The sequence below is a fragment of the Melospiza georgiana genome, chromosome 9 (genome assembly GCF_028018845.1).
Source record: "Melospiza georgiana isolate bMelGeo1 chromosome 9, bMelGeo1.pri, whole genome shotgun sequence".
Classification (NCBI taxonomy): Eukaryota; Metazoa; Chordata; class Aves; order Passeriformes; family Passerellidae; genus Melospiza; species Melospiza georgiana.
The window spans coordinates 10,996,039-11,020,366 of record NC_080438.1 but is presented as its reverse complement, the minus strand read 5'-3'; the positions used below and the strand labels follow the sequence as shown (position 1 = coordinate 11,020,366).

The 24,328-nt window shown below is 37.2% G+C and overlaps 1 protein-coding gene across 2 annotated transcripts in view; it reads right to left on the bottom strand.

The window, feature by feature from the left end:
• Window positions 1-1,566: 1,566 nt before the first annotated feature.
• The window catches only part of CAMSAP2 (calmodulin regulated spectrin associated protein family member 2), an 80,176-nt gene continuing 57,414 nt past the window's right edge, over window positions 1,567-24,328 (bottom strand). For both annotated transcript variants that reach the window (XM_058029871.1, XM_058029872.1), the window contains 11 exons: window positions 20,963-21,056; window positions 19,800-19,893; window positions 16,171-16,241; window positions 15,652-15,721; window positions 12,636-14,832; window positions 11,438-11,574; window positions 10,721-10,941; window positions 9,609-9,681; window positions 7,583-7,698; window positions 6,315-6,433; window positions 1,567-4,818 (listed from right to left, as the gene is read on the bottom strand). In XM_058029871.1, the coding sequence (XP_057885854.1) occupies window positions 4,513-4,818; window positions 6,315-6,433; window positions 7,583-7,698; window positions 9,609-9,681; window positions 10,721-10,941; window positions 11,438-11,574; window positions 12,636-14,832; window positions 15,652-15,721; window positions 16,171-16,241; window positions 19,800-19,893; window positions 20,963-21,056 (3,498 nt within the window). In that variant the 3' untranslated portion in view covers window positions 1,567-4,512. The remainder of the gene's footprint in view (window positions 4,819-6,314; window positions 6,434-7,582; window positions 7,699-9,608; window positions 9,682-10,720; window positions 10,942-11,437; window positions 11,575-12,635; window positions 14,833-15,651; window positions 15,722-16,170; window positions 16,242-19,799; window positions 19,894-20,962; window positions 21,057-24,328) is intronic.

Below are 24,328 nucleotides of genomic sequence, written 5' to 3'. Positions count from 1 at the left end.
AAAAAATAAATTTCTTATAAATGTACAAGTTAAAAATATATATTTTCCCCTGCCATCTACACCTGGAAAAAGAGTTTATAGGGAACCTTGTTCTTTTGTTGTTTTTCATTTATTTGACCAAAAAATGTAAAAGCAACTGTAAAGGGCTGTAACTGTCAAGATATATCTCTATAGCCACAATTCTCCAAGCTGCTTATTCAGCTCATTAAATTAGTAGCAAGGCAGCAAAGAAATGTTAATTTGCTATTTGAAGAGATCTAAATATTTAAAGTTTAGTCTTTTTTAATAAATTAGAAAAAAGACATCTGACATTGATCTGATCAGTACAGTTGGATTTGAGAAACAAAGCTATTTTTTTCATCATATTTGTATGGCAATCGATCCAAAACCTTCTGTTCCAAGCATAATTCTCTACACTGGATCCCACAGCAGCACAAATTTTGAATCAGAAATTCTGTACAAATTCAGGCACACAGCACAATCATATTATGTCAAATTAACCAGGGCATGAGCTGAAGTTTCTCAGGGACGGTGTTATTTGCCAAAAGATAGAAAAAAACCAAAGTCTGTTTTAAAGCAGATCTGTACAAAGGCTGGTTTTAGATGAAAATTTTGAGCTGGGCTCACCACTAAAAAATAGCTTTACTGGGTGCAACTGTGTGTTTGTGTCCCAATATAATTCCTTGCTTGTATCAGCCTTGTGATGCTGTACAGGGAACTCACTGAGCTGCCTGAAAAAGGATCAGTTTTCAGGGGGAGGAGGGAAAGCTATTAATTTTCTTCCACAGTAGCTTTCAATTCAGCATTAAAAGCACTACTGTCAGATTGCTGGTATTCTTGAAGTTACCCTTCACCCAGCTCTGCAATTCTGAGATTCTTTATCTGTGTAAGTTAGCCCAGCAGCTCAGTCTGCCTGGTGACAGTGCAGGGATGTCATGGCCACTTTCAGCAACTCCTTGCTCTTACTCTGCAACCCAGCAGAACAACACAAAGCTCCAAACAAGGCATGATTTGGACTGGAAAAATTACTAGTTTACAAATCTGGAAAAAGCTCCTCATTTTTTGATAGTGTTCTGTTCAAGATAGCCTCACTAGCAAGCACAAACTGTTGCACTAGAAGTCACACACATGCTTTATACAGTACCTTGACAAAGGTAAGACTTCACCTTGACAACCTTTCAGTCTGAAGCAAACCTTTTAACCTGACCAGTATGTTTGTGTGGCTTTGGAAAAATGGAAGCTAACCAGGGCCCCAAAGTTTATAAATGACTTAAAATTATGAAATTCACTTCTGAAGAGAACAGGGTAACACCTTGTTGTCTTCACAAATGAAATATGAAACCTATTCAATTATTCAGTAGCCTTCCTCTGATAACATCAGAAATCTAGATTATCTATGGAAGTATGGCCAAAGATGGTAAATCAAAGAAGAAATTGTAATGATGCATAATATTTCTAACGATTTCCACATTGCTGAAATATGAGAAGAAACAAGGTTTAAACTTTAATGTCAACATTTAATAATTTTAGTTTCTATTTAGAGGTAAGCAAGAAAACAAAAAAATGTTATTTTGGTGCCATGCTTTTATTTAAATGAAAGGAAAAAACTACACTGTACCACATAAGTAGCAATGACAATATTTTACAGCACAGCATTTGAAAAAATATGGAAGCTATGCTCCATAGAAGTGGACAAGTAAGCACACAATACACTGTACAATTTTCAACAGTGCCCAATAAATCAGAATTAAATAGCTGAATTTGGCTTTAAACAGCCAAATAATAAAAACTAACAGTCATACTAACATAAAAAAAAAAAAAAAAATTCAGTAGCTATTATGACTGTTAGAAGATGAAATTCTGCTCCAAAAACTAAGACGAGAGTTTGGCAATTCAGTCGTAGCAACAATAATAATACCCCTGATGAAAGCACCAGTGTGTTCTGGAAAGGTCAGTGATAAATACTGGCCTTTATGGAAAGCTTTCTTTTTTTTTTTTTCTTTTTCTTTTTTTTTTTAAACATGATCCCAACCAAAGATCCACTGTAATTAGAAAATTTGCAGGCTTAAAAAGGAAAAGCATCTCTAGCTTTACTTTTCCTGTATTAAGTAAAACCTTATGCTGCGAGCAATGAAATTTTCAACTGCATTATTCACATTCTACTTTTAGACATTGCACAAATCTTTAACCTGTTGACAAATGCAAATTTCATAATACATTCAGATATATTTTAAATTACTCAAAGAATTCCTGTCACGTATTTAAGCTCACTTTGATTAGGTTGATGCATGTGTCTTTATGGTGTTGCAAATCTTCAGTTAAATCATAGAACAGATTTTAGAAATAAAAAGCCTCCCATGATAAAACTTCTTTTGAAGTTATTCACCATATGTGTGTCAGTTAATTCCAACCTCCTGGTTTCTTGAATCACTGTATATTATACACAGTTTCATATTGTTATTCAAGATGTTCCTACAATGGTATCTGTAGGAAGTGTCTAACAGGCAGAATGTGCAAACCCTCTTTCCCCCTCTTTTTAATATTATTTATATCCTATATACACAATATGTATACACTTGAATTATAAGAGTTACATATCCTGGTGATATACATGCAAACAGTAGGAATCAGCTAACCACAAATAGTTTTGAGCCACATACATATTAAACATGTATTTTAAAGTGTTTTTTTCTTTTTTTTTTTACAGTTTTAACAAATATACATAAATATAAGAACATAAATTACAGTAAACTGACAGCATTTTTGAGAAAATGTTTATAATCCAGATGCACTGATGCCTAAGGCCTTAGATTAATTTAAAAAAGTACTGTTCTAAACTGCTTGATGACATCTCATTCCTGTGCATCTTTTCTCTAAGTAAATGAGCACATCGTAGTAGTGAGGCAGTTTCTCTCAAAGCAGTTTAATGAGAGAAATACGAACATCATTTTAGTCTCCCATGAAACTGAATGGACTACATACTCATAGCACAATACTGTCTTATGTGAATGGAGTTGTCACAACACTGAAACAGAACAGAATCACAAATCATTCAAGTCTTTTCCTGAGAATGAGATTTCCCTCCCCCCAACAAATTCTCTGGTGTACGATGTTATCAAAATAGCCACAGATTTAGGGGAGGCTTCAAGTTTGTGTTTTCTTTTTTTTTTCAGAACAGTGCTATGTTAAAAGCAAATTATAAGAAAAACAAACGCTGAAACGGGGTAGTGATTTATAAAATAATCAAACACTGTTTTGAAATAAAATGCAGCCCTTTATAAATAATACTGAAATATGCCTAGAGTTTGGTTTTGCAAATGGTCATGTAACAGATTTACTGAAATGTCAGTTAGGCTTTTTTGCCATACGTACTTAAAACTTGCTGTGTCACAAGACATCACCTGTTAGTGTCAAGAAAACAATTTACAAAGACACACTGAAAATTATCAGATGTCTGATTCAAGTCTGAATTGGCAGATTGAAGGCAGGAAGTGGCCTGAATCTTAAAATCAATGGGAATTGATACACGACTTCTCAAAGATCTGTGACTTAGTGAATTCTGTGATTCTTCTGACTATTTAGTGCTCTGTTAGGCAACGTCAGGGATTTAGTTCTGAATGTTTCATGAGTTCCTGTTCCTTCCTTGAAGAAGCAGGACCTGACCGTGTGCTCTCTCTCCAGCTGGAACAGTGCAAAGTAATGAATGCACACTGCTTAAACCATTTCAGAGACCTACCCAATCTTTTTACTTTGAGTGTTACTGATGTTATGAACATGCACATGGTCAGTCATTACATCTCAGATGGCAACTGACTGAAACATAAATAATTGCATCACCTTTACCCTGAGTTGTTAAATAATTCATTTGAAGAAAACTTCAAGCAGTTCAAAGGTTTTTCCTTTACTGTTTAGTTTATAAGCAAATCAGTACTATTGAATTGAAAAAGAATTATAAATACACAGGGGAATGAATCTTGATTTTGTTACAGCACGCAGTAAGGATCTTGGAGAACAGACCCATTCAGCTGTTATTCAGTGACATACAATTTATCATTTAGTCTTTACTGTAAGTCAGTATGCAAAGATCAATGGTATTGAGAATATTAAGAAGTTTTTCTTTAGTGAAAGAAAAATATTTCAAGACAAGCACAAATACAAACATATAAGGCAACAGATGTAAAAAATGTAGTTTGAGTCACTAAAGAGGAACATTCAGTGCTTCAGTGTATCTAATCAAAATACAGAGCAAATATACTCTATATGTTGCATTAGCACATACAAATCTCCACACAAGTCAAACATTTCCGTAATCACTCATAATTATTCACCTAAGAGTTATCTTCTGCACTCCTAAACACTGTGTTTACATTCCAGTTGGACATGATAATAGAACTTGGTGTCCAGTTTTAAGTTCTAAGAGTCTTGTTGGCAACTAGAAATCTATTTCCTATAGGCAGTAAAGATGAAGTGCAAGTTTATCATAATTGTCTCAAGCAAATTTTTTCCCATCTACTATGCCTTGGTGGGTAAGAGTTTCTTAGGAGTTACTGGTCTCTTGGTTTGCCACAAATGGCTGTGAATGGTAATTGCATCAACACTGGCAGACAAAGTTTTGGCAGGTATGTGGCTAAATTGCTTTCTGTCAGAGTTGTATTTATATAGTCCCTCTATCATTTTCTTTGTGATAGACTTGGGACCTATTCCTGTTAATTTATTGATTTCTTCAGTATCAGGGCAGTATGTGTACAGAGATCTGAACTGGCAGCCTGAATCCCGGAACAAGATTAAGAAATTATTGGCATCAGATTTTTCCATTTCCTTTAAAAGAAAGAAAGAAAAAAAGAAAAACATTCAGAATATGAATTTTGCATTGTAATTAGAAAACATTTCAATTCATTAGATTTCATTTTGAATCAGTTTTCTACTAGAGCTGAAACTTATGTCTAACTCTGTCCACTAAAAGACCTTATTTTCAATCATTAGAATTTGCTAAGCTTCACCCATCTGAATTTTGATAGGGTAGATATTCATGTTAACCAAAACCTAATTTATTTAGACAATTTCAGCTACACTTGTTTAGTTGTACCTCAAGAACAGACATCCCAAAAGTCTTTTTGTAGATCAAATAAAAATTCTTTTCATCATCCATTTCATCAAGTTGATTTAATACTTGCAAGTTTGGGAACAGGAAACTTGAAATGTGTCTCTGTATGTCTGGAAGATCCTCTGGTGCTAAAATGGAATTTCAGTCATCCCTAAATCCACTCAAGCTTGGTCAGACCATGAAGTCAGTTGGAATGTATTGAACAGAAGTTCTTAATTAGCTGAAATCTTCAGATTCCTATTCCACCTACAGACCTCCTATGGGACACATGCCTTGAAACTTACAGCTTCTATCAAGTGATGTATGCTTCATCGTAGAGGTAAGCATGACATTTGTGCACCTATTTTTTTCTGGCTCATTCTGAGGGTCATTTTGCTCCCAGTTACTTAAACTGCAGGAGTGTGTGCTGATTCCTGACTTTGTATTTCCAAAAAGTGTCTGGAAAGGCAGAGAAAGGAGCATCTAGACATGGATGCAGGATTACGAAGAGAAGAAGGGGCAAGAAATACTGCTGTGAAGTTTATTCCAGAAATGAAATTCAATCTGGATTCCAAGTGTCTGTGAGGTTTGACATCAGTTAATCTGTTGTATTTGTCATACTTGGTAAATGGAACAGTCCTGTTACTCTCAAGGCTCAGATTCTGTGTTACTACTTTTGCCTGGGAACACACTGTCCCTGCATTTTTACAATATCTGCATTTTCAGAAAGGTTTATAGCAATGTAAGAGAGAAGACTGGAAGGCACCTTCCTATAGTACAAAGTCCTGAATTTGCCCTACTGCTTGGAAACTGGAGAAGAGCCTAGAAGGGATGTATTTCAATTCTTTCTGTTCATGAGGGCCCTTTGCGTTAGTTCTAAAGTTCCCAACCTGAGGATCTCCATGTATCAGGGAAAACAATTTAATGAGCAAATTATGAAAGCCTAGATATTGAAGTTCCTCCATAAAACAAGCAATAACTATTAATTAAACATGTGAATTAATTCAGCTCCCTGTGCTGCATGTACGAAGTACCAGCTCTTGTTCCTACAGCACCGGAGAACCTTTCTGCCTACACGGGAAGGAAGTCACAGAAGTTAATCCCTTCACTGACTGCTGCCATCATCTCTAAGGTTTCCTTTCAGTGTCTGCATTTATCATTCAGAGTCTCCATAATGCTTGACTTTGGTTTGACATAGGTGTTTGTGCTTTTAGGGGAAAAATATTCTTACCTCCAGAATCTTTTTCTTTTGACCTTCATTCACTTTTCCAGCCAGGCAGCAATGTGCCAGTGCATTCTGAATTATATACTTATTAGATTTAGCACTGGGTTCTTTGAAGAGCTTTGGTCCTATGCAAAAGGAACAACAAATAAAGTAAATTAATCAATAAGCCAACAAAGAATTACTTTGAATGCTGTGAAGCACTTGTGGTGTGGAACTTTTGCATGCATAGAAACACAAATCCAGGAATAATACAGAATAAGGTTAGGGACCACAAATTTCATGAACAAGTAAAATGTCATTCAGCTGTCACTGAATTTACTTACAAATGTGTCTTTCATTATTAAGTCATTATTATTGGCAGCCTTGGTAATTTTTTTTCTCTCTCAGAGGACCTTTTCTTTTGCTTTTTCTAAACAAAATTTCAGTTGTCCAGGAGAGAGCAAAGTCTTTTTCTTTTCCTTCACCTGTGATTTCAAGGTTATGAGGTATAACAATGAGGCATATGCAGTGCTTAGAGTAACTGCTGCCTGTTCTCTTTGGAATTCCATAAATATTTTACCCAGAATCAGGGATTAAAAGATCTGGCTTTACACTTGACAGGTTATTCTGTCTGTAAAATGATTCATCTGGCTGAAGTAAAAATCTTCTGGTTAATTTCTGAAATGTCTGTGTACTTGGGTCAAGTCCATTTAAGAAAACTCAACACATGAGTACCAATTAGGAAAATAATGTGCAAGCATCAATTAAATTTAAGATTAAATCTGTTTGTCTAAGCTTTGGGGGAAAAAACCCTAGAAAATACCTAACCTTATGCTACTCTTATCACAAACAAAATGATATTAGGTTGGCAAAAGTGGAGCTTTTATAAGGCTGATGATACAAGGTCTTGGCAGTATCATGTGTGGAATAGTTAGAGAAAATATTTGATTCATAATATAATAAAAAATGAGTAGTCTGATCATAAAGTTCTTAATAAATTGAGTTGAAATATCAACACTTTGTGCTTTGCTAGAGACACTCTGAAGTACAGAATGGTGTGTGAGCTCATGTGCTGTTCTGAGCCTGACTGCAGTTTATTGTGGTTATCACAAATGCTATTGAGTCAGTGCCTTCATTTTGGATTAAAAATGTTAATCTTGTATTATCATCCTCTACTTTGAAGGGTAAAACTCAATCAAGTTTTAGGAGACTAAATCAAGGTAACTGAAAACTTTTCATGCATAGAACCACTATGTTCTATGGCAGGTACTTTTCTGATCCTTGTTGCCACTGACCTGTGTATTCTGTAGCAGAGGCGACTGAAGAAGTTGTAGATGCATTTTCCCAATCTTTTTCTCCATTACGACTCCCACAGCGACTTGGGGATAAAAATCCTTCCACAGATTCAGACCTAAACATTAGTTTTAAAATCTATTAAAAAATTCACAATGTTCAGCTGGGAAGCCTTCTGATATGAAAAGAAGGCAAGATAGAACACAATGACTTGAATTATAAACTATAAACCTAAATGCACAAAATTTAGTGTGTTTTGAGTGATGCAAGAAGTTGGTCTTTAGGTGAGGATATGTTAATTTTTGGGCTACATCTGAGGGACAGAGACCTAATAGATGTTCTTGGTTGTGAAACAGAATTACTAAGTGGAAATTTGTGTTACTTTTAACATGTACTGGCAATCCAATGTTATCTCATGTAGTGAACAAACCAGTTCTTGATAGAATAATGAATATGAAGGAAAAATTTAGTTCATTTACACTTATGACTGCAACAACTGGCAGTGAGAACTGCTGTATTTAAGACAGCAAAACAATATCCCTTCTAGTTTTTGTTTTCACATACAATAGCTTCTGGTGCTGTAATTCTTCAGGCTGCACTCAAATGTGGATAAGTTTGCATTTTAAGGTTTAAACAAGATTGTCACATTTTCTTAAATTATTACAAGATATTTAAAATTTTTTGATTGTGGCCACTGCAAAAGCCAGTCAAATTTGCAGCTTGGAATGAAAGTTTGCTAAGTGAGAAAAAGGCACAGAATTAGGAAAAAAAGTGGTATCACATCAAAATTTGTGTGCATGCTCATTTTCAGTAAAATCAGCAGCAGATGAAAATTCAATTTATAATATATCCTGTGATTAGCACCTCCATGAAGAAGGTGACAAATGTATCACTGAGAATCTCTCAGTGGGATCATCAAAAACAATGGTGATGTGAGGACAAGGTGACAATATGCATTTGGAAAGTTACTGAAAATTCTTTCAACTCTTGCTTTTAAAATGTTTTAAAAGTTTCAATCCCCTAAACAAATCCAAAGCCTGAGGAAGATGTGCTGCTCATTGAAAGCACAGTACAGCACTGCACAACTCCAGCTCCATACACAGGGGTTATCTCCTGCAAAGCCCGTGTAGATGAGCAACATCAAGTCTTTTGTAATAGCTAATATAGCTGGAAGAAATCCCCCTCTCAATTAAAACTGCTAATTTTTAAGAGATGACAAGAGATATTAGGCTAATTGAATCATTTATGAAAGTTTCTTATGTAATAACTGGAAAGTCAGTTCTTGAGACATCAAGGTAATTGAGAAGTCAACTGAAGCCAGCTGCAGGTTTGTCAGAGCTGATGAATAATGTGTAGTGGCCATGAAGACACAACAGGCAATAGCAGAAATTGTAGTACTCCTTATCAACTCCTCCTAGTTTACTTTTCTTCACTTTTTCTTTTTTTATACAAAGAAAATCGTATTTGTCTGAATATTATCAAATAGTTCACAGAAATAGTGATTTTCCTCTGATGACAATATGGGGTTTGTATTAAATTTTTTTTCTGTTATTTTCAGGTGGTTTTTAAGGCAAAATAAATTCTGGTGTTTGGAAAAGGCTGAAGTCCTTGTGAGCATTCAATAATTCCCCGTACAACTGCTAAAGAAAAAAAAAACAAACAGAAAATACGCTTCTATGTTAAAAAAAGAAAAGCAGCTATGTAGTTGCATGTAGCATACAGGTTTAGGAAAATACCCATAGGCTGAGACTTAGATACAAGCAGGTGAATTAAAGAGGCTGTGTGAACAGCATTTTGCTTTGACCTCATTTATACCTGCCCAACTGGTTCACTTGGTACAATTTCCAAAACAAATGATGATGGCTTGGTTCCCGAATGTCTGACAGTGGAAACCATCCACGTCTCAAATGAGGAAAACATACCTGTTCTCAGAGTACACAATATATACATGACCTCTAAAAAATTCATGCTAGTTTTACATAGCTGATTACAAAATTTTATTACATGAAATGGTTATTTTAGCTTTACCTTGGTGTTCTCTTGCCTGACTGCACACTCTCATTGTCCCCTGTATTCAGCGATGCCAATGAAAGACTAGATACTGAAAAAACACGATAAAGCTGTGAACCTGGATAAAAACAAAGTTAAAGCTTATAAACCTATGCAAGTAGGAGAGTCTGTTCATCAGACCAACACCAGCATCTGAAAGTCAGTAAGGGCTTTTCTACATGATATACCTGCATGCATATGTGCTGCACTTCCTGTAAACACCTGCTGCCACCCAGCCTTGGGCAGCACTGGGGATGGGCTCAGCCTAAGCACTAATGGGAAGCACGAACATGCGAATATTGGCACTATGCAAATCAAAGGATGCAATTAGAGTTAATAAGTCCTCTTGAAAGAAAGCTTAAGAGACTTAATTTAAAGCTTGGGATGGATTCTTGGAAGGTCTTAAGGAAATACTTTAAATTACACTGGAAGACAGACGGAAGCAGCCAGAGAAAACGCAGCACAACAACAAGGGTAGAGGAGTCTGTAACAAAAGGGATCACTGAGCAATCTGGTTATTTTTTTCTAATTGTAAATCGATAATACTTCTTCCAGCCCACTACTGCAAGTTCTGTTGTATCTAAAAGAATGCTAAGTTATTCCACATGGTTAGTGTTGCTATGTTCTTAACTATACATGCAGCTGGTGAGCAAAATAGAAAAAAACCATGAAATTTAAAAGTAACTGTCAAGTTTTAATTTTGTCCATATTGTGTGAGTTTAAGTATTCTTACCTTATGGTCACCATTTTATTTATTGATCCCTTATCTCCCAACTTTTATTCATTCTTAGCTCTACAGGTGCAAGAAGAGATTAGTGAAGAAAACATAGGTGTGCATGAAACTCGCAACACATATTCATCCCTCCATTGGGGTTTCAGAGCTAACATTTTTGTTTGTTTATATATGCATGCATGCATAGCAGGTAAGTGACATTCATCTTTCCACTTCTATGCCAAATTTTGCTTTCCAGTTTGGACACGTGCAGTTTTAATGTAGCACAAGACTCATAAATGCCCGTGCTTGTTAGGACCAAAACCCAAGCTGGTGTTTCAGCATGAACAGACTCTTTTTCCATGTAAACATTTGTTACCTGGTGGACCTTTGATTGGTGTCTTAGGTGATTCAATATGATCTCTGTGAATAGATTTTGGACGTGGCTTTTTCTGTTTGATTGAGAGGGAACGTGGCTTTATGACAGTATCCATGTCTTCCATAAGCTTTAGTTGTTTCCTTCTCATGTATTCCTGCTTAATAAATTCTCGCCGTGCTCGTTCATCCTCCTTCTTCTGACGTTCTTCTTCTGTTTTGCGTCTAAAAATGACCAAAAAAATTCAGCGCTAGAAGCTTTCCAAATAAGGGATTTCAGCTAGCACAGTGAGGACAACACAGGCAGCAGATTTTTGGAATTTCAATGTTCTCAAACACCAGTAAAAGACAATTGCTTTTAATTTTTTTTGCAATTTTCAGAGAGTTCAGACTTTTGGGGATATTGCTGCTAATAAAACCGAACACAGGTTTATAGCTGTAACTGAGTGAACCTTGTGCATTTGTGCAGAAGGAACCCTGAGGGATACAGGCTCCCTCAGAACTGTGCTCTGAGGAGCTGTGCTCAGGCCAGCACAGCTCCCAGCCTGAGACAGCTACAGACTGATGCCACCTGCTGTCCTCCTCTGCACACCTGGCTCTAGCAGCGAATAACTTGGATATTAAGATGCAATTCTTTGACATGCAGGTTACACTTTTAACTAAAGAAGACATTTTTATGTTCACCATTACTGATCACTTGAATAAGGACATGTAGTTTTACCTTGTCTCTTCCTTCTTATGTTCTAGTTCTGCTTCCAGCTGCTGCTTTCGAAGCAAGGTCTCTCTTTCCCTTCTCAAACGCTTCTCCAACAACGCTGCTCGTTTCATTGCCATATCATTTTCTGCCTTTTGATCATCCTAGCAACCGTTTGTGAAGGAAAAGGACCAAAAATATGAATACCTCTACAGTCAGCAACTGGCTTTGCCAAGTCATGAGACACTTAATTCTGTACACTGGGTATCCTAACATACTCTTGCAGTATTTGGAATAAGTTTATTTATGAAGATTTTTCTTAAGACTCTTAAAAACTTCATATAGGAATTTTTCTTTCCTGAGTCAAACAAAATTCAACACTGATATGAGAAAACTTGCTAAGTGACATATTTTAGTTTTGAGTAAGATCCCACATAGCATAAACTTCTTCTTTCAGCTTTGGAAGAGTCTACATGTATGAACATGAAGGTAATTATCACAAACCCCAATAATTATGCACCATATAAAAGTAACTTCTGAGCAAGCCAGGTGTTTTGTTAGAACTGAGGAATGTTTCCAGACAAGCTAGGTCCATCTAGATACACGATACAAAATGTTGGGGTATTCTAAGATGGATAAGTCTAGACCACTGTCTTACAATAGGCATTATAGTTAAAAGCCTGTCTGAATACAGTTCTTTAATAAAAAGTCTCCAAGAAGTGCTCCCAAATACAAACTTCAAAAGGGAGTCTCAGCAGACTTACACTTCCTTAGCCAGCTTAGAGAGGAAAAAAGGCTCTCCAAAGTGCAATTAAAAAATGTGAATAATTAAAAAAAAATGCAGGCTGTTATGTAGTTCAAAAACTTTTAGTTAAATTTGGGAGTGAGGTGAGGAAGTGAGGGTGAGATGTGAGCATGCTTAATCAAGATCACCAAAAACAGGTTAAAAAAAAATCTACATTCAGCAATAATCTTCCTCACCAAGCCCTCCAAGCACTCTTCCATAACTATGCATGGAAAGGGATACTCTGACATGCTCAGAATTGCAATATGGTAGAATCTCACCGCTCTTATGATGCCAAATTAATCAAGTCCAGAAGACAAGCCTGCACATTTAGAGTTGCAGTACTATCTGCTTTTACTTCAATCATCAGAAACATACATGTTTCACTTAAAGATTTAAACAAAGCTTAAAGCTGACACACACATCCACGAGTTCTCTTACCTTAAAAAAGAATCCACAACATACTTTCTGGTCATCTTCAAACTGTTCTCTATCACTCTCACCTTCATATTTCTCAACAGATACCTCGCTTTTTTCTGGTGGCTTCAAATCTGATAGGGAAACTTCAATTAAGTTAGCTGTTTTGGGAGCTGGAGGTGGTAAAATGGGTTGGTTTAGCTGATCATCATTTGGGGTGAGGCAGACTGTTTCTGTGATAGGCTGAGATAACACTTCAGAAACATTAGATTCAATAGGCTTAATCTCCTTTTCCTCCAACTTCTGCTCACCCTGTTTTGGCAATTTTGGTCCTTCTTCTTTTGCTGCCTCTTCTGTAGGCTTGACTTCCTTCGAAAGATTTCCCTTTAACTGAGGTTCACTTACATGTTCACCATCATCTCCAAAGCAAACAAATGATCTGGTCTGAATGGGAACCTGACTGGGGGAAAACCTCCTCAAACGGGGAAGGCTGTCCACAGAGCGTGGGGCAGTCAAGGTACGGTTTAGAGGCGTTATTTTCAGTTCATTTGGCCTAGGAGTCCTTTGCATTTTAATGTGAAAAGAGGCATTCTTCTTGTTGGAAGATTGTGGAGATTGATGTGTAGAGCGAGGAGATTCCTGTGAGAAAGGAGCAACAGGAGCTGGAGTTCCTCCTTGCCTCGAAGAAGACTTAAAGTCCCGAATCTGCTTCTGAGGAGAAGGTTGAGGAGGGGAAATAACCCAAGCCTGTTGCTCTCTCATCTGCATCAGCATCTCCTGCTGAAGGGACAGACGTTGCATTTCTTGTTGTAGAAAGTGTAGGGAAGAGTTCAGTTTTTCAATGGATTTTGTATATTCTAAGAGATCGCCATCATTAAGATTTTCTTCTGAGGGGCTTGCTAAATTCCATTGCTTTTCAGCATCTCCAGAAGTAGCAGGAGATTTTAACCATTTGCTATGAGAATTTTCTGTGTTTTCTTTTATTAATTCTGAAGTCTTACTAGTTTGGTCATCTGATTTTTGAGTTTCTTTTTCTTTCAACCGATTGCTGTCAGTGAATACCTTCTCATCTTCAGCTCCCGCTGCTTCCTCTCTGAGAGGCGATACCCCGTCCCCTTTCTTTTTCACAACATTGAGAAATGCTGTTCTTCCCATTTTCTGCCGCTGCTTTGTGAATGCAGCTTCAACTTTCTTCTTCTGTGCTTCAATGGCTCGCCTCTTTTCCTCTAGCTTCATCCTCAGCTGTACCATTTCAGAAGCCAGTAACTGTGTAGTGTCTCTTCCTTGAGGAACAGATGCCTCCTCAGGAATGTGAGCCCAAGCAACCATATGAGGGATGTTCAGCTCAGAACCTTCTGGCGTGGTTTTCTGAGAACTGCTTCCACTGCTTTTACTATCTGTGTGATTCAGCTTCCTGAATTTCTGCTCAGCAAAGCTGGTCATTTTAACCCCTGAGCTGGAAGAAGCACTGCTGCCTGCCTGTGATTTAGTACTTACTGAGCTGGGACAGGGACTTAATTGATCTCTGTGATTGCTAGCCCGCATGTCGTAATCCTGGAGAAATTTAGATGGCTCCTCCATGTCAGAGTCCATGCTTACAGTGTAATCTCTCAGAGAAGAATCCTCATCCATTGTCTCCGGGATATCTTCTGATGGGACATGTATTCCAGTATCTACTTCTGTGTTGTCAGTCACAGGGCTCAGAGCTCCCTTAGTGTCTGTGATTATATCTGGGGTAGTCTGATTTGGTTTAATGTTTGAATTCAAGATGCTCATTTCCCGATTGTGAAGGAAGAACCCATTTGTAATTTGGTCTGTTTGGAGAAGTCTGGGAGATTTTTCAGTGTCATGAATTATCTGCAAAGCCTCCTCAATGCTTGGAGTCTCAATCTGATTGCCAAAATCATCCAGAACTGCCCTGTTTTGCAGAGCTCCATTTGGAAACCTGTAGTGTCTGCTCTCGTTGGCATTTCGCTGATTTGCATTAAGAGACTGATTGGCCTTTGTCATGACCTTTTCCTCTTCAATGTCTTGATTCTCCTCTTCTCCATTTACTGGTTTGAAGGATAGATTTTTTCTAGGATGCTTCGGCACGCGGTTGATGTTTCCTGTAAGGCCTTCATTGCTCACAGATCTAGGAATTCCTCTGCTTGGAGCAGATGCTGGAATGCTTTTCTCTTTGTCAAAAGGAATGTCAAATGAAACTCCATGTAATGATGACCTAATAGAGATCAGAATAAAGAAAGTAACTGAGCAACTCATGATTATTAATAAAAATAACAAAATCTTTGTATTTGGTTTTAAAATTATTTTAATTAGAAGTATTAAAGGCACTGTTAGGTGTACTGTATTTTTGCCTACCTTCAAATATAATAAACAAGCATATATTTTTAGATAGATTTTTTAGATGGATAAATAGCTGTAAGTTTAATAATTTTTTTAAAAGCACAATAGAATAGAATATAATAAGATTTTCTTCACACTCAGACAATGCTTTTTACTACTTTGGAATAAATTCTGGGCATTTTAGGAGTATAGGAATGGCCACCATAGATCAGAAGGAAGGTGTGAAAAGACACAGTTTACACACCACTATAACTCTTACCATTTTAACTTTGGTTTATACCCCACAGATTAAGAGTTTATGACTGGTCTAACTGAAAGCTAAAACATTCAGCCTGATTGTTCTTAGCATTCCCAAAATAATACAAGCTTAAATGCTATTGAGATCATTAGCCATGTTACTGTTACCCACATTTAGTTCAGTGTGATGAGTAAATATGAACATATTTAACACTAACAATTCATATATCTGAAGTATACGTCTTTTAGTGTAAAGAATAAATTATTTACTGCTGAAGATTGTTTCATATTAACCAGTTTTTAATCCATGATATGGTTTTATGTTTCTTTTTCTACTTTTTCAAGCAGCTTACAAGAATTCTCATTATAGGACTGAAAATCCAAATTACAATGGAGCATTTACTACTACTCATAACCAAACCCCAGTATTTTGTAACTGGCTTGTAAGACTCCTTACCTTTTCTCTTTAGGCCACGTCCCTACTTGCCCATCTACATAAGACATTGATGTGGACCTTCTGATGACTCCTAAGTGAAACAAAAACAGGACCCACTGTAACTACTGTGAAAAATGATTTGGCAGAAAAGTGTTTATATATTGAAAATACAACTAAAACCAATTTCATCCTGAATATATATTTTACCCCTCATCCCTCAAAGAACTTACTAATGTGCAAAATATTATACAAATCCTACTAAAATATGCCACAAATACTTGTTGTAAGCCATCTTCCACATAATCAAAACAGAAGTCAAATTAAAAAACCACACACAATGCATTTGGTACAAACACAATCTTCCCACTTGTACATTTTATAAATTACAGAAGTCAATTATGTAAATGAATTATTTTTTCATGTAAAGGTGTACCCCTATTTCTGTATAAATGATGTTTGAATAAATACAAGCAGGATAGCAATTTACTCAGAAGATGACACCTGTCTCACTGCCTCTCCCAGCCCTTTGTGAATTGTTACCTGGAACAGATGAATAAGGCTGCTGGGGTGTATGCAGTTGGTGAGGGGGTGTGTAAGCTGGACTTCCCAATCTATAAAGCAAGAGACATTAACTTAGAATTAATACATCAAAAGCCACAATACAAAGGCCAACCAGTCACCCTGTTGTTGGCCAAGACAAAGACAAGATTTTTTTTTTTTTTTTGTGATGAGAAAGAAAGTGAGGTGTAGTTCTCTTGTGGAAATATTAATTTATCAATTAAAAAGAGAACACAGTAATAACTTTGGACTGGGACTAATGCAGGTGGACCAAAAAGTCAAAAAGGTATTTTTTGTATACAGACAGCTGTACAGACCTGCAGCATAAGTTTTGTTAATGTACTTGTCTCCTGATTTATTTCATGTAAATGCCTCTATTAGAAGGTTCCATTTTTTAGGCTTGATTTCAGTAAAAAGTCAAAACAGACATGAGCAAAATAAGGCAGCTCCTACTGGCCTCAAAACTGAGTGACTGCAGCCAATATCACATACTTTCCATACATTTCTATTTTCAGTCACTTAGTTCAGAACTTCTGCTTTGTGTCTGGACTCCAACATGCACTAGAAGTGGATAAAGAAGACTTTGTGATAGACATGACTTTATAAATAAAAAAAATGCATTCACTACTAAAGGAGTAATTATAGAGATTTCCTCTGTTTCTACTTATACAGATACTTTATTTGGTTTACAGAGAAGGTCTGTAATTGAGTAGCTGTGTTAATCCAGGATGGGATTAACATAATTCAATGTTTTGATCAAGGTGCTTTTTCATGATCAGAACAAAGACACATGCATAAAGACAGATGGATTTGTCTGTAAAACACTTCTAGAGAAGTCAGACTTCAAACACAAGCTGGATTAAATCCTTTCATGGTTTGAATTTTGTCCACTGAATTGAATAGGACACTCCCAAACTCACATTTTTCAGAATATTTGTCTAGTGTTATAATATATACTGTATAGTGTAGAAATGTTTCTAAATAATATTTGCAAGAAGGATATTCACATCAATTTAAGAAAAACACCATCTACAAGAGCATCTTTCACAACTATTTATTAAATTATTCAATATAGGTTCCCATAAATTCCTGATTTTTTTGTATCAATAACACTACATGCTAGCTACATGACATGTCTGTTTTAAATGGCATTCAAGATTTCTGTGAAAATTATAAAATCCTAATGTCTGTAAGTTATGTTAAAAGAAAAGCAAACTTTCCAAATTTAACCCCACAGCCTGTGAAAATTTGCTACCATGAAGAGAATCCATACACTTAATTTTGCTTAGGGAAGAGACTGATTCTGGCACCAAGCCTGGGCTCCATGGCAACCTCAGACACTGTAGCACTGCCACAGTCCCACTCCCTCCTCTGTGCTGGCTCTGCCTCTCCAGCCCATGCTCTGAGTCACTCCAACAGGCTAAGGCAGCAGAACATTCACTTTTTCCAGATGGGGTCCTTTTTTCTGTCTTTGTGTGCTGAAATGGAACTCAAACACTGGAGAGGACAGGAATGCACAGGGAGGAAGGCCACGACACAACATCCTGCAGTCAGGGAACCTGCAGCCTGTGTATGGGATTCCAACCATCTGAAATGCTTTTTGAGCCCCTCCTTTGTCCTGCAGTGATGTGTCATCAGGTTGGATGAAATAGCCTGGTTTATGAGGAGAGTTACAGCAAATGGCCTTGGGAACCCCCGCTTCAAAGGATATGTTCAAAAATACTGGCTCTTGTTCTCCTGGTTTATATGCTCAGTCTACATGAAAATAAAATCATTGTCTACAAGAGGAACATGCTTTGGACACATACAGGAAAAGAATTTGGAATCCCAGCATTTAATGGTAGTAGGAAATATTACTCTGTTATTAAAGTCAGCATAGCTTCTCAAACACCCAAAAATATACTTAGGAACCTTAAATCTCAAACCCAACCAAACCCTCACCTATCTCTCCAAAAGACCCTGAAGGATTATCTGGGTTGGAAATCAACCATTTGCTAAATATCCAATTAAAATGCTAATTTTATCCTTCTCCTCTGTGCCAGTTTAGAGACATTCAATAAACCAAAATAAAACCCCCAAAATTATTAATGTACTGTAATGCTCATTCACTAGGTCCAGATCAGACCACTGGAAGGCTTTCTTTACCTTGACAAAAGAAAGATTAATAAGAAGGCCTAAAGTACAATTTATGTCCCTTATCATAGAAAGAATAGGTGGGAAAAGGCTTTTAAGATCATGAAATCCAGCTGTTAACCCTGCCAAGGCCACCACTAAACCATGTTCATAAGTGCCACATGTACACATCTTAAATACTTCCAGGGATGGAGGCTCCATCACTCTCCAGGCAGCCCGTTCCAATGCTTGACAGCTGGTTTTGGTGACAAAAGTTTTGCTAATATGCAATCTAAACCTTTTCTAGTGGAAATGGAGGCTGTTTCCTCTTCTCCTATCACTTTTTCCTTGGGATAGGAGACCAATCTCCACCTGTCTACAGCCTTCTTTCAGGTAGTTGTGGAGAGTGATTAGGTGTCCCTTGAGAAATTAATGTATGAGCAGATACAGAACATTAGACAAACAGGATGTTTCTATATTGCTTCCAAATCTGTACCAGTAACAACAAAAATAATGTTTCACATGGTCTTGGTTTTGTCTGGAATAGAGTGAATTTTCCTGCTGGTAGCTGGTGCAGGGCTGTGTTTTGGATTCAGAGTGGGGGCACTGTTGCTGACACTCTGGTGTTTCAGTGGTTGCTCACTGGGGCTGTCTCTAAGCCAAGGACTTCTCTGTGCTCGTGGCAGCCAGGAGGGGCAGGAGGAGCTGTGAGGGAGCGTGGCCAGGACAGCTGAGCTGAGCTGGCCCCAGGGCCAGGGCAAACCATGGCTGCTGTGCCAGCATGGGCTGGGGGAGCTGCCTGGGAGGGGCTGGGAGCTGCTGGAGGCAGCAATTGCACTGTGCTGCACTTGTTCTTCTGGGGGTTACTCCCCCCCCCTTTTTCATTACAATTATAATTATTATCATCGTCATACTTTATTTTGTTTCAAATTATTAAACTGTTCTTATCTTGTGAGGTTTACACTTTCTTTCCAATTCTCCTCCTCATCAGGAGGCAGTTGGGGTGGGGAAATAAATCACACCATAAGTATTTATTTTTACCTATTTGAATTTTATGGTACTATACTAACATAACCAAATCAAACTAAATCCATCACTCAGGGTTTTCCTTGCTGTTACCTCAGTTTAGTTTTGTTATAACTTTTGGAAAATTTGCTGTGGATTCCAGAAAAGCAGCTTCTCCAGAGCAGACCTGGTCAGCAGCTGCACTGGAAATTGAAGAGGACAAGGCCCTGTGACACTTCTGTGCTGAATGCTGAGGCTCGTTTTGGACACTGCTAAGAGAACAGCACTGTCCAAGTGTACAAACATGAACAAGCAGCCTGCCATGCAGCAGGGAGGGAGGGCTGAACTATGGGTTATTGCACAAAATTCCAAATTGTATCTGGTAACTCAATCACTGAGCTTTACAAAAAGGCAAAAAAAAATTAAAAAATTTGTTTGATTTTGAACAGAGAGAAGGAGATTGTGAAACAATGCTAGTGATTCTCTGACATTACCTGGCTACAAAGTCAGAACCAGAGGGACCATCCACATAATTTCTTCTGTTAGCATTCAAGCTGTGAGCAGAAGCTGCATCTTTTGCAGGTTCAGCTGCCAGGAAGAAAAAGTTTAAGTTATTATAGTTTACTATTCAGTACAATTACATAGTAGAAAAAGCTATCCAAAATAACCTGAAAAAATTATTTTCAAAGATTTAAAGAATTTTCATTGATTCCATGATTTAGATTAAAACTGTCACTTCCTTTTCATCTTTATGTCCTCCAAAGCTGCTGTACTGTCACTAATTACAGAAATGGAGACTGACAAAATAGACTAGAAAAATCAAGGAAAGTAAAAATACAGAAAAACAAACTAAAAAAGAGCCACAAAATTAAAAGGAAACAGTTTTAGTAAAAGTTATTCTGGAAGAAGTGTTTCTGATACAATTTTTCCCCCAACCCTTAGACCGACTAGAAAAAAGGCTTTTTGTCCCACCCTAAACCAGTTAGCATTTAAAGATTTATGTCAGGTTTGTATGTGCTGTAAAGCATAAAAATGAAGAAAAGGTATAACAGCCACCCAATGAAAATCTCTTCCTAGTGCATGGAAAGCCAACCACAGCAGTGCTGTGTGAACATGTCAGTTACCTGAAATGTTATTTACCTGAAAGTAGTCATTAACAGATGTCAAGATCTATCTGAAAGGTGCATTTTTAAATTTGAGAATTGCTGATGGAAGATGGTGCCTTTGCACGTGGTACAAAATGAAATTTTACAATTAGCTCTCTATTCACTTTGCCCAGATTTATGATTCTTTCTGTTGGTATCTTCTCAGCAACACAAGCTCTTCAGGCTAAATTCTGTTCTTGGTTTCTTATTATGTTTGTAATTCTTGCATGGGCATAAATGGATTCAAGGCTTGTTTAGGTCAGGAAAATTTGCAAGTGATTATACCACAACAATTTAAATTAGTTTTTGGTAACAGAAAGAAAATCTAATTATGATTTATGAGATGAGATGAAGATTTACAATGAAGAAAGAGAACTCTTTTCCTTCTTTAAGGGGGTTGTACACTGCCAAATCCTGTTAACTAAAATTTCACTGCATCTGTGAACACAATGGCAATCTGTACACATACATATCAAAACATGCATATTAAGGCCAATCCATAACATAATTACCTTGGGGATGCACAACAACACGGGGCTGTACAAATGATGGCTTCACCACTTCAAACCACCAGAACAATTCTGCCATGAACACCATGTAATTGCTCTACATGAAATAAAAAAAAGATGGAGAGAAATTGATGTTAGAACACAAGCCTGCAAGTAAACAGATTAAGCAGCATTTGGGAGATGACTCTGTGTTGCAGCCAGTTTACAATCTCCATTTATTTTATAGAATCCCCACTGTATTTTTCAGAAATAGAGACCAGTACAACTGATCTGAAGCACCAATACATAACTTGACCAGATTGCAACCAATTGGGTTGAAATGTTTCATAACAAGCATATGCTCAAGCCTGATGTCTTGCAGGGAGGGCAGAGAGGAGCAGGATGGGTGGAAAAAAATGCCTGCCAAAGATCAGCCATTTCCATTAAAAAATAGCACTGAAAAGCCCACTGCAAGGGCAGATAACACTTTTTTCAGAGATTTTTAATATTGAAAAGCATGGTAGCCCCTTGTTTTAGAAGTTAGAAAATGATTTTGGCTTTTGTGTTAAGTATGTGCATTTGTCATACTTGTGAAGTTCTACCCAAATTTACAAGCCTTTAATACAAACCAAAAAACATCAGCAGAGTTTCTTGGCTGCAGGTTAGAACAAGGTTTTAGCTCCAAAGGTTTATGCACTGCTGATATTTATGTCCCTACTGTATGTTCCCATTACACAGCTATGAAACACACAGTGTGGGAGCCCCAGATAAAACACGAGGGGAAAAACAGACGAAAAGGAAAAAAAAAACAACTGGTGACAAACTGCATCAACAACAACAACAAAAATCAATAGAGGAAAGCCAGGCGGGAGCAGTTGTTTCTGCTGCAAGAACATATGAGGAGTGCAAAAAGCCCAGAAGGTTGTTGACTGCGGACCCAAAGAATTCAGAGGCCAAAGGTTCTGCATCTTCAGTGCCACTTCATATCTAGAAACATCAGCTGAAGGAGATCAGCAAATATCCAGGTTTGAGCTGGCTCAAACAGGTGCACAGACCTTTGCCACAGTCTTACAAAGTCTGAAGATGTAAACAATGCTTATACATTAAACTGGGAAGCTACAATTAAACAACTTTTTGTTTCAAAGAGTTTCTTTCAAAAATTTGAGACAAAAATGTCATTCTAATTCAAAAACAAACCACAGGCATTAAGGGTAAGAAAGTAATTTTAAAATAAACAAAATATGTACTAAAAACCCTTTGATAATAAATGAGATAATTTAAATTCCACATCAGTGTATTTGAAAATATAATTTTGAGTAGTTGTTTCACACTTTTGCTTCAGATTTCTTTTTCCTGAAGATTTCTAACATAGATAAGCCTATACTTCAGCAAAGGGATATTCAGACCAAAAGCTACTCCTACACTGCACTATATGGTGAAGGGATCAGGCAGATGCAGCACAGCTATTACACACAAGTTATAAATAGAATAGGAAAAACCCCATCGCTGTTTATTCAGCTTGACAGAACTGAATGAGGAAAAGTGCATAGCAGAATCTTTTCCATTCAAGTTAATGTCAAGCACAGCATTTCAGTACCACACACTGAATTCATTAGGAAGCTTAGACCAAGAAAAAACCAGATGTACTTCTCAGATGAATATGATTTTTAATACTACAATTTCAAAATATTATAAATTCTCTCTGAATATCTTCCCCTTCCCTCTCCTTAAACTTTCATATTTTTACTTGATTTTTAAGTAAAAACTTAAATCATAAAATGTTCTAATCATAGCTTTGTCTCCATCCAAAATAATATTGCATTTAGATACTCCAGTTTCTCATGTTTATGTTGAAATGCTGCATTTCAACAAAAAATAGACACACAACAGTGTGACTATTTTATGAAGGACAAATATTCCTTCTGAGAATATCTTCTATGCAGTGCTGAACTGCTGCAAGACAGTTTGTTTTTCTAAAGCCACAAAAGCAGTATTTACTGAACTAAAAATGAAAGTGCTGCACAGCCCACTGAGAACAGAGGCTATTTAGATGTCTGATGGGGAGCCATCAGGATGGAAATCACGTTTTCTCACAGGTTATTTTTAGTCAGAACGATCGAAGGGAAAGACTGATGATCAGTAACAATTTTTTTTGGAAAAACTAGCAATGGGTCTGTAGTAATGTTGCTATTCAGAACTCAAAAGAATGTACATATGATTTCCATAGATTTCTGCCTTGATTATGGTGACAGAAATTCTAACAGCTTGCCATATGATTATCAGATGCACTTACACACAACAATATTTTAACAGTTATTAAAAACTAAGGAAGCTCTGAGCAGTCCAGGCTGGCTCAAGCCCCCTGAACAGCAGATGGCAGACTTGCAGCTTCAGAGATCATTGTTAGCTAAACATTCTCATTTAATTGCATTTCATTTAATCTCATTTAATTTAGAATACTTCAAATAAATTATACCCTCCTAACACCTATAGGTTATAGATCTGCATATTTAGAGAATAACCACAATGTCATACATACAAATGATACATATAATTTGACACCAGGCTTGCATCCACTAAAATTGGGTGTGAGAGCAGCCGCAGAAGCTTTTAGAATTTTTTTCAAAATGAACATAAAATACACTGTGAAATTTTTGCCATGATGCACATTCAAATCTCTGTTCAGTGGGTCAGGAAAGGTCCTGTCCAGTGCAAATCCACAGCTTTTCTGTCATACAAGTGCCAAGGTAAATGCTTCAAGACTGCAGAAACTGGAGTGTCACAAACTGTCTTGAGAAGGCCAGACTACAGCTGTGTATGATCTAAGCACTACCAGTTTGTCCTCTGTCCTGCCACAGGCTAATAAATGCCACAACAAGTCAGTTTTCAAATCCACTCTGCCTTGTTTCAGACCAGAACTGAGAGGGAAGAGAGGCCGATTAACATCAGCGAAAGCAAACCACACTGCTTCCCTTTAAATAATGAGTCAGGAACATTTGGTCCCTCTCAGGGACAAACTGCCACAAAAAACTGTTCCCTGGTTGAATCTTACTTTTAATTCCTGATCCTCGATCGTTTTAACCCAGCCAGATGGGAATGAAATGGCTGAACTGACTCCCACCATACATAATAAGTGCCTCACCAAGCAGAGCCAGCTGCTCTCCCAGGTCCTTAAGGGGCTCCAGTTGCCAGTTCAGGCTGAGGTGAGCAGCCTGGCTGGCAGTGGGAGGGAAAGCTGTGCAACATGTGTGGACATTGTGCAGCCCTGAATTTCCAGGATTTATCTATGTAATATACTTGAGCACTATTCTGCTTATGTTATTTACAAATAAACACCATCAATATTACATCAGAAAGTACAAGTATTCAAAACTGCTCAAGTGTAATAAA